This window comes from Cupressus sempervirens, chromosome 6 (assembly GCF_028749045.1).
Source record: "Cupressus sempervirens isolate cs-2001-9-10 chromosome 6, ASM2874904v1, whole genome shotgun sequence".
Classification (NCBI taxonomy): domain Eukaryota; kingdom Viridiplantae; phylum Streptophyta; class Pinopsida; order Cupressales; family Cupressaceae; genus Cupressus; species Cupressus sempervirens.
This window is the reverse complement of record NC_143123.1, coordinates 567,562,068-567,573,756: the sequence shown is the minus strand read 5'-3', so window position 1 is coordinate 567,573,756 and position 11,689 is coordinate 567,562,068. Positions and strand designations below refer to the sequence as shown.

The window sequence follows — 11,689 nt, the reverse complement described above, 5'->3', positions numbered from 1 at the left end:
AATAGAAAATGCAAGAACAAAATATGGACTTCTTATTTGCATCGCAAATGTGGAATTACATAATTCATAAATACAATATGCTAAACCACATGGGTGCCTTCAATACAATAAATTGCAAGACAAGCTATGAACTATCACCCAGAGCTATCCTAGACAATGTTCAAGCCTTTCTTAAATAGGCAGTTTTATGCCGCCTGAGAAGGTTCTAGATGCTCAGACTTAATACCTAGGGCCGAAAGATCCTAACAATACACATAGAGTTGACCAAATACATCTTTGATAAATTATTTTAGAAATTTCAGTAGCCCAACTTCTGAAGGCCATAACTCATGAATTGTTGCTCTGATTGGCTATTATAACCACTTTTTGAAAATGTCAACTCATGATCTTCAGGCTTGGAACCATGCTAGCGCCCTTCTATTGAGTTTTTGGACCTCATCTGGGCATTCTAAGGCCTCCAATGGTGAGCTTGAAGATTTTTCTACAAATTTTTCCACCAAAAATCCACAATAACTTCTCTGATACTTAAGCTAGAGCAATGAGATTTTTATGGTAGGCTAATATCTCTAAAATGAACCTTCCTATAGAAAATGAGAACATTTTGAGCTCATATGACAAACTTACTAAAAATAGTAAGTTTCCATAAATAGTAACCACACTGTCTACTAGTCCTTATTAAAATAGAAAAGACTAAAAATAAAATATTTTTTGGTGATGCAAGATTGCCCTTACACCCAAGATACTCTTGCATCAATATGACTCTCTTACATACAATTACAACATTATCAGTTAGTGCCAGCACATAGATAGCACATCTAACACCTTGTTGTGAAGTCACATCAAATATCATCCATTACCTCAAGCGGAACACCTATGGAAGAAATGTAAAAATGGAACTTCTTCCCTTTTTAGATGAGTCATGTTGTTTATATATTCACACAAGATCTTGATTTCTCTATTTTTCTTGTAACAAATTTCTTCCAACTTCTTTATGTTACCCTTCATATCTTGTGTGGAGTCATCAAATTCCTTCATAACTTATTTACAAGAGGGATGATCTAGTTAACCTCTATAATATGGTAAGTTCATCCAATGTAATTCCATCCATTATCTTGTTAAATTTAGGAGTTACAATTCCAAGATTTCTCGGTCCAGATTCTCCCCTTATGATCTTTGTGAACTTCTTACCTTTTCCTTTTTCCACAATTTGGTTGATTTAGTTTATGGTAGGATAGAAACACTTTTATCATCATATACTATTAGTTGGTTTATCATTTTTGGTTCTTGGAATTACTATTTTAATGAGTTGTTAAGTACTGACTTAGTGGGAAGTTTTGTGATTGGTGAAGCAATGTCTACATGGAAATTGAATCTATTTTTGTGGGTCTAGTTTAGGAAGGTTATTCACCATGACACAAATCATCACTAGGTTTTTGAAAATTGAAGACTGTTTATTATACTTCAATTTTTTATCTATCGATATAACATAAAATTATTACAAAGAAAAAAAAATTCATTTATTTAAATTGTAAATTTAATTTATTATATCTTAAACATCATTACTAAATACACTATTTTATTCTTCAAAAACTCTATAGCTTCTTAGTAATCAATTCATCTTATTATTTTCTTTCTCATTTATTGATTTCAATTTCAAATTTTCTTTAGTTTTTTAAAGTTTGTTTTCCACCTAGAATTCTAGCAAATTACTCTTTTAGTTTAGTCAATCATATTTTCAATTTCAAACTAGAATTTTTAAACCTTCTTCTTTAAATATTCATTATTTTTACTTAATTCTTAGTCTTTTAAAATTCAATTTTAATTCCAATTCAACATTCTTAAATTGCACAGTATCTAATAATTGAGCCAATCATTTTACTATTGTTATTTTTTAATTCCAATTAACCATTTTTATGTCCCTCTTCTTTTTCATATTTTAATTTTTCTATTAATTGAACCTATCATATAACTTTTTTCTTTTCAATTTGAGTTTAATCTTTTTGAAAAAAATTTCCTCTCTTAGATAAAAGTGAAATTTCTTTCCAATTTGAATTTAATATTTTATTGACATCGTTATTTCTCAATTTGAATTTGAATTGTAAGTTTAACCGGAGCCAAATACTTACCATTTATAATTTGAAATTATGTTAAAACATTCGGAGCTGGAAGCTCCATCTATCTTTACTCTACAACGGCTACCCATTTAATATGTTCCTCGCAACCCGGATAGTGGTTATGGTGAATTTGTTTAAAAGGACGATATCCTATTAAACTATCCTACACTTATGTTTTTCTTTTGCAGATGCACTAGTTTCTACCTTTATTACTAGTTGTATTATTATTTGTGATTTTTCAATATATTAAAATTAAACATCTCTGATTTCAAAGTTTTTAAAATGGACCATTAAAAACATGTTCTTTAAATTTAATCATCAACATTATGTCTTTATAGTTACCATTTCCTTTGACAATGCATTACACTCATAATTCTAGAACAAGAGCTCTTGGCGAGTAGGGGCCCCTACCTTTTGGAGTCATAGTGGAGATTGTAGCTATAAGGACTCATAGTGAGGATTGTAGCTATCACCAATTGCTGAGAATGTAGGAAAAACATTGAATCTATTGTACAAATCGGTAAAATAGCTGGTGAAAATGTTACATTGATCTCATAAATGTATAAATATAAATTTTAAGTAAAATATAAATTTTAAATGAAAACAAATTAGCTAATTTGATAATTTGTTTGTATAAAAACGATATTGGAATTCTTGTATATCTAAATATAAATATATTTTAAGTATATTTAAATTAAAGATCTGTTTATTTATCAAATAAATATTTCCAAATTGATCTTATGCCTACATATGTTTATTCAATCTTTGTTTGATCAAATGATATTAGTATATCCAACTTTAGCAATCTATCTTGATTGTGATAATATGATTTTCAATTAATACATTAAATAAATATAATTAAATGTTATTTATATATTTAATGAGTATAATATAGATTTCTTGTGTATCAAAATAATATAATATTTATTTTATTTAATAAATTAATTTTAATAAAAGATTTAGAACACTATTTTTTGAACATAGAATTTCATAATACTATATTACACTTATATATAATATTGATTTCTATTATAGAACATTATAGATATATTTTTCTAGCAATTACAAGTATTCTAATTCTATAATTTAATATTATATTAAATAAACTTTATGTTATTATTCGATATTTTCTAGACATATATTTCTATTTTCTTTTAGTTTCATATTTTTAAAATTCTTTATATATAGAGTTAGAATACAATATCTCCATTTTCCTACATTCAAAAATACTTTTGATGGGGTGTATTAATTAAACTTAGAATTTGTGTCATCGGATCTAAAATCTTTCCCTGTTATTTTCAACTACCCTTATTTCCTATTTTTCAACTTGTTTTCAGGGAAATGTTATTTTCAACTACCCTTATTTCCTATTTTTCAACTTGTTTTCAGGGAAAGTAATTTCTTCGATCACATGCATTCTAAAATTTTAATTTATTTAAGTTTCCTCCTTCAATTCGTTGTCTTGTTGCGTGATCAGATTGTGGAGCGGCGGCCATTTGTTGCTGGTTGCGCAAAATCTCTACAGGCTTGTCTTCTTCCGATTGTGTCTGTGTGCTTCCATTCTCACACTGGCGACGACCCTGCTCGTCGGACGCCGTTATTTCCCAGCTTTGTTCGGTTGTTTCTCGCATGTTGGTCAGTTTTTCCAAACTTTTATTGTTCTGTGAAGAAGGAAAGGTGGCCGGTGAAAGAAATGGCAACGGTTCGAATCCTACGTACCTCCACGGACGTACGAAAAGAGTTACAGCGCCAACAATACAACATGAAGCTCTGGACAAAAATAAGAGACTTCAAAATCAGTCGAAAGAGAGGTTAGAATAATCACCGCAAAGATCAGGCCTTGTAGACGCAAGATTTTCCTTCTGCTGCACCGTAACCATGATTTTTCCCGCACCGAAGAGCTTCTTCTGAATTCTAGACGAACTCAGTAAACTATGAAGCATCTGGTCAGCAGATAGCTTCTTTGATGAAGCTGAAGCTGAAGCTGATCTGTGCAGCGCCAAAGCATTGGTCAGAGCAAGCTTCCTCGCGGCGTCGCTGTTAAAATTTGAAACGTGAGAACCTGATCTTTGCAAAGGCAAAGCATTTTCGCTGCTAAAATTTGACTTCACGCAAATATTCGCTTTATCGTCGTCGCAGTTAGGGTTTGATTTGAGATCTGGCTTCGAATCGGCAGAATTGGCGTAATCTTCCAAAACCCTGACTTGCGCTTGCAGGAATTTGAGGTACTTGATCGCCTCATCGAGCATTCTGGCCGTGTCGAGTTTCGAACCCTGGGGGATCAGCTTCTCCAGAGACCGGATCTTTTCACGGATTTTGCTTCTCCTGTGCCGAGCCGCTACGCTCTGCGGCTCCTCGGAAGCATACGGCGGCTTACGGCAGCTCTGCAACTGCGTCATCTGGTTCAAATGCTCCGTCTCCGCCTCGCTTTGCTGTACCGACGCCGGTGGGCATGAAACCCTAGCGGGAAAAGGCAGACATGAAGACAAGCTCACATCGGAAGAAAATTGCGGTGGAGGAATACCGAGGCTCAGAGCCGGGCTAGGAATAAGCAGAGGAGAAACCCTAGGGAGCTTCTTCATTACGTCTTCCAGCGTATAAAATGAACTGTTCCTCGGCTGCTCGGCGGAGGGATCTCTATAGCAAACCTCTGAGAGACTCGGCTGATTCTGCCAGGCCGGAAGATTGAGCTCCGCGTAGCCGTAATCTTCATCTGGAGAATCCAGCATGGAAATGAAGTAAAAATTTCCAAACCCTTGCATTTGAAGAGGCAGGGTTTCGAACTCAAATCCGCAGTCCTGCAACTCCTCTTCATTGAAATTGCCGGTTCCAAAGTCAAATCCTCCGTCAGGTCCCCAGTTCGAAACCGGTGCGGTGTTCTTCAGGGCACCATAAAGCTCCTGCTGCTTTACCAGCACCTGGTCGTATGGCCAAAGTCGCTTCTCAAAACTCCCGTAATTTTCAAGCCCGGAGGCGAAGCTGCCGAGCACTTGCGCCCTAAGCAGAGTCTGCCGCTCTGCAAAGGAGCTTATTCCGATGTTGCTCTCACCATTAACGGCCCACTGGTCATGAAGCCAACACTCCATTAAAACCACTCAAAGAAAAGCTCAACACTGTTCTTTGCACAGCTCTCTTTTCTTTTCTCCCGCTCTGGAACCCAATGAAGAAGAAAGTGTGTGATATAAATAAATAAAAAACACGATAACGGCTTGGGCTCTATTTTTTCGGGAGGGCGGCTTATTCCGTTATGACGTGTAATTCATGCGCCTCCTTCAAAGCTCGCCCTTTTATTGTACCCTAAAATTGTCTCTTTCACCCTGCAATCATTTGAGATAAAATAACAGCAATCAACGCATGCTTTCTGACGTGGCCCAATAGAGGGGTCCTACGTGGTAGACTAAAGCGCGGCATGCCCATTCGAATGTCTGTCACTGCAATGTCCTCTCATTGTTGACATTGCTAACATTTTTTTTCAATCCATTAAATCAACACCCGTGGATTTCGCTGCTAAGTTAATTAAAATCTTACAACTTTTTCCCCACTTGAGAAGCCAGGAGTGCAAAAAGAATGGGCAACGGCTACCCAGCCAATTACTCCTGGCTTCTCAGGTGGGGAAAAAATTGTAAGATTTTAATTAACTTAGCAGCGAAATCCATGGGTGTTGATTTAATGGATTGAAAAAAAATGTCAGCAATGTCAGTAATGAGAGGACAAAGCAGTGACAGGCATTTGAATGGGCATGTCGTGCTTTAGTTTACCACATAGGACCCCTCTACTGGGCCACGTTAGAAGCATGCGTTGATTGCAGTTATTTTATTTCAAATGATTGCAGGGTGAAAGAGACAATTTTAGGGTACAATAAAAGGGTGAGCTTTGAAGGAGGCGCATGGATTACATGTCATAATGGAATAAGCTACCCTCCTGAAAAAAATAGGGCATTGGCTACCCAACCAGTTATTTCGACTGGCTGGGGGGCCGTGCTCTCTATCTTGCATGTTCGTATTCTGAATCCTCTTGATCATCTCATTGAAGTTGGTGCATGGATAGGACACGCTGCCAAGATTAGATAGCACCATTCTTTTTTAAATTAGTGCACCCATTTTAGAGTGATGTCGCCTTGGGAAAGGGGTGCAGTGATTTTAGGTGGGAGAATTTGGGTTTAAGTTAATACATATGTTAAGTTTTAAATGTTTTGTTTTGGGTTATCATAACTTGTGTGTTAGTTTTTTTTTTTTTTTCAAACTCTATGTCATAAGAACATATGTATAAAATAATGGCAATAAAGTTAGCAAATAAACAATAGAAAATTAAATAATTATAAATAAATCATGAATTAACCTAGTGATTAGGTGGTCTTGGATTATAGAGATAAAGTTGAAATGCATTAGTTGTAATGCTAATAAAAGAAAGCAAACTCAAGGGTTAATCAAATAATTAGGTATATATCTAACGAATCTATTTAGAATGGTATTTTATAAGCAAGAAGTTGATGAGTTTATAATTAGTAGGATAAATAATCACACAAAAATTCAATTAAGTAATTAAAGAGCATAATAGATGGATATCAAAAATGGGTAAAGTGTCTATACTTAGAAATGAAAAGTCAAGTGGAATTGAACCATGATGGTGCATATGTTAAAATCTTCTAAATCTAGCCAAAATGGTGCATATGTTAAAATGCCACTTAGGTTGAGCAGAGCTATGTATTTGAACAAGTAGATTGACAAGGAGTTAGCATAATGGGGTATGCACTATTTTACATACGCTTGGTATAACTAAGCATATATGTAGTATACATGTGCATCTATCCAGTAGACATAAAATATATAGTGAATTTTGTGAATTTAATTCCCAATACAAGTATGGGGAAGTAGAGACTTCAGACATCTCCTCGATTGAATCACCAAGTTGGGAGCCTATAGTCGATCCTCTTTATGGTGATTTAATTCCTAGTAAATTAACTTTAAATTTAAACATACAAGGAGGGACAAAAGAAACATAAATTACATAGCAGCATTCACCCAAAAGACTGATAATAACCAAGGAAATTGAGGCACTCCAGACAATTAATCAACCATTCATTTTTATTATTTTATTATGTTTGTTGTCTATGTATAAAAGCATGAAATTGTGAAAAATCTGGAACCTACTTTGTTTCTGGAGATTGTGTGTTGAAGATGTCCTCTAATGAATGAGCGTAAGTCTTCCGAAGCTTCCAATCCATCCTAATCTAGCCTCCTTCTACTTCTTGATTCTCCAAATTATTTGTGAAGGTTTTTCATCCTATGTTCACACTATAGTTTCAACATATATTTCCTTCTTTTTTTCTTTGTTTGGAAGCTCCAGATTCATAGAGAGAAATTGTGGTTATGGATTTTTGTGTCCATTGGAACCATTCATAGAATTTTTATTATTTAATAAGTCCCCTATTTATTTGTGTTTAGAAATTTATTTAATATTTCCCAATAATTTCTAGTTACCAGATGTATAAGGAGGTCATGACCCAAAGGTTCCTTATTATGTATTGGCTAGCTTGTGCCATCTTATTTCAAAGGTCATAGGTTCCATTCTTGTGACCTTTTCCACTCCTAGTCTTTAAATTTCCTACCAAGTTTTAGGCTTAAGTTTTAATTCCTTTAAAGGACTCTTAGAGAGTTGTGTAGGTAAGTTGGTTGAGGTGAGATTGTATGAGTGGTGGGTTTAAGTTGGTTTGAATCTTTTTCTAATCTCTTAAATTCTTTTATTTATGCATGAAATTTCATACAACTCGAGCATACACATAAATATATATATACATTTTTACTCGGGCATATATGTGTGCACCCATATATACTTGGGTAAATATGTATTTTTGGACATACAACCAAAAATCAATAAAGATAAAATTAAATCATCCTTAAACCAACAAAAATGGATATAAGAATCCGTCAAGACCCTAATTTGGGTAATTGATTCCTCTATAAGGAATTCTAGGCTCAAGGTGCCTATGTGGATCATGGTTTTAGCTCTAGATCAATAGATAGTATAGAGGATTTGTACTTATTCTTGCACACACCTGCATCATTGATCAATGCACATAAATATCTACACATAATCTCATGATATATCATTTAGTACTATAAGCATCAAGTGTTTTGGTGGGGTTAGAATCCTAGATTCATCATATGAAAAACACATAAAGTATACATATATAAGAAATGTATCTCTAAGAAATTGATCCATGTTTTGTTACCTCTTTGAGTTCATAACCTCCTCTAGGGTGTCTTCCATAAACAATCTAGAATGGAATCTTGCCAATAGTCCTATTGATACTGTCATTATAAGCAAACTCGGCCTGTGATATAGCTTGATCCCAAGTCTACCCATATTCTTTTGTCAAACATATGAGAAGATTTCCATGTACTCTATTTATCACTTTAGTTTGACCATCAATCTAAGGGTGGTATGTAGAGTTGTGGGACAAATTTGTTCACATTCTTCTCCATAATATTTTCCAGAAATGACCCATGAATTTGACATCTCTATCAAAAATTATTCTGCATGGTAATCCATGAATTCCGACTACTTCTATGAAAAACAAATCTACAATGTAGTTTGCATCATGAGTGGTTTTACATGGTATGAAATGACTCATTTTGTTGAACCTATCCACCACTACAAACGCACTATCAAAAACAATTTTAGTTCTCAGCAACCCCACAATAAAATCTATACTTAGAAATTCCCAAGATCTATCAAGTATGGGTAATGGTTGATACAAACCAACATTTGATGAGGTTCCTTTTTATTTCTGATAAATGTTACATTGTTCAACATACTTTCTTACATCTCTCTGCATCCTAGGCCAATAGTAATATCTACTTACAAGCTCTAGGGTTTTGTTTAATCCAAAGCGTCCACTCAAACATCTATTATGCTTTTCTTGGATAAGGTTATCTCTCATTGAACCTTTTGGAACACATAGCTGATTGTCCTTAAACAACAAACCATTTTGCAATGTAAAATTTGTAAACTCGCTATGAAAATGATTCTCAAAAGATGAGCATACCTTGTAAGATTCTGAGAAATCTTCATCTCCCTCATAGAGATCTTTGAATTCCTTTACTCCAATGCTTTTCAATTGAATTTCTTGCACTGTCTTCTATCTTCTTCTTAAATCATCTTCTAGTTTGTTATTGATACCCTTCTTGTGCTTAATGGTGAAAGTGCAAGACTACAAAGATTCCATCCATTTTACGTGCCTCAAACTTAGTTTCTCCTATGAATTGATACAGCTTAAGGCTTGATTGTTTGTGAAGACCACAAATTCTTTGTGCAACAAATAGTGTCTCCATTTTCTAAGTGCTTTCACTAATGCATATAATTCAAGATCATAGGAAGAATACCTTGATTTGGCTTCATTCAGTCTTTCACTAAAAAATGCTACATGTCTTCCCTCTTGACTTAAGACTACTCCAAGAAAAATGTTGCTTGCATCACACTCTACTATAAACAATTTCTCAAAGCTAGGTAGTACCAAGATTGGTTTAGTAGCTACCTCTTTCTTCAGTCCTTCAAATCCTTCATCTGTCCTTTTTGTCCACACAAACTTTGTCTTCATTCCTCCTTTGATAGTGTCCATAATAGGAGCACATATCTCACTAAAGTTTCTGATGAACTTATTATAAAACTGTGTTAATCCATGAAAACTTCTGACAGTTGTACCCATCTTTGGTGTAGGCCAAGTTAAAATTTCTTTGACCTTGTTTTCATCCATCTTTGACTTACCTTGTGATACAACAAATCCAAGGTAGACTAATTCTTCTTTCATGAACTCAAATTTCTCAAGGTTAATGGTCATCTTTTCTTCTTTCAATCTTCTCAAGACAACTTCCAAATGTTTGAGATGTTCTTCCTTACTCTTACTATACACTAGATTATCATCTAAGTAAGCTACCAGAAAATTACCTATATAATGCTTCAATACTTCATTCATTAGTCTCATAAATGTGTTTGGTGCATTTGAGAGACCAAATGACATGACTAACCATTCATATAACCCTTTAATGGTTTTGAAGGCTATCTTCCACTCATCACCTTCTTTCATTCTAATTTGGTAGTACCCACTTTTTATAACAACTTTAGAAAAGTATTGTGCACTGCCTAGTCAATCCATCAAATCTTCTATTCTAGGAATAGGAAACCTATATCTTGTGGTTATCTTATTTATTGCTCTAGAATTAGTACAAACTCTCCACTTACCTCCTTTCTTTGGTGCTAGCACAACTGATACTAGTACAAACTCTCCACTTACCTCCTTTCTTTGGTGCTAGCACAACTGGTACTAGTACAAATCCTAGTACTAAATGATATATCATGAGATTATGTGTAGATATTTATGTGCATTGGTCAATGACACAGGTGTGTGCAAGAATAAGTACAAATCCTCTATAATATCTATTGATTTAGAGCTAAAACCATGATCCACATAGGCACCTTGAGCCTAGAATTCCTTATAGAGGAGTCAATTACCCAAATTGGGGTCTTGGGGGATTCTTATATCCATTTTTGTTGGTTGTATGTCCAAAAATACATATTACCCAAGTATATATGGGTGCACACATATATGCCTGAGTATATATATATATATATATATATATGTGTATATATGTGTATGCTCGAGTTGTATGAAATTTCATGCATAAATAAAATAATTTAAGAGATTAGAAAAAGATTCAAACCAACTTAAACCCACCACTCATACAATCTCACCTCAACCAACTTACCTACACAACTCTCTAAGAGTCCTTTAAAGGAATTAAAACTTAAGCCTAAAACTTGGTAGGAAATTTAAAGACTAGGAGTGGAAAAGGTCACAAGAATGGAACCTATGACCTTTGAAATAAGATGGTACAAGCTAGCCAATACATAATAAGGAACCTTTGGGTCATGACCTCCTTATACATCTGGTAACTAGAAATTATTGGGAAATATTAAATAAATTTCTAAACACAAACAAATAGGGGACTTATTAAATAATAAAAATTCTATGAATGGTTCCAATGGACACAAAAATCCATAACCACAATTTCTCTCTATGAATCTAGAGCTTCCATAAAAAGAAAAAAAGAAGGAAATATATGTTGAAACTATAGTGTGAACATAGGAGGAAAAACCTACAAAAATAATTTGGAGAATCAAGAAGTAGAAGGAGGCTAGATTAGGGTGGATTGGAAGCTTGGGAAGACTTACGCTCATTCATTAGAGGACATCTTCAACACACAATCTTAGGAAAAAAAGTAGGTTCCAAATTTTTCACAACTTCATGCTTTTATAAATAGACAACAAACATAATAAAACAATAAAAATGAATGGTTGATTAATTATCTGGAGTGCCTCAATTTCCCTAGTTATTATCAGTCTTTTTGGTGAATGCTGCCATGTAATTTATGTTTCTTTTGTCCCTTCTTGTATGTTTAAATTTAAAGTTAATTTTCTAGGAATTAAATCACCATAAAGAGGATCGACTATAGGCTCCCAACTTGGTGATTCAATCGAGGAGATGTCTGAAGTCTCTACTTTCCCATACTTGTATT

General features: G+C 34.2%; 1 protein-coding gene across 1 annotated transcript; it reads right to left on the bottom strand.

Moving 5' to 3' along the window:
- Positions 1–3,532: 3,532 nt before the first annotated feature.
- LOC149553535 (uncharacterized) lies at positions 3,533–5,254 on the bottom strand. Its single transcript, XM_089790342.1, has 2 exons — positions 3,940–5,254; positions 3,533–3,825 (listed from the first exon to the last, which is right to left on the bottom strand). Exons 1-2 carry the CDS (start codon positions 5,198–5,200, stop codon positions 3,533–3,535), a joined length of 1,554 nt encoding a protein of 517 aa, XP_089646468.1. The 5' UTR covers positions 5,201–5,254.
- Between the last annotated feature and the right edge of the window lie 6,435 nt (positions 5,255–11,689).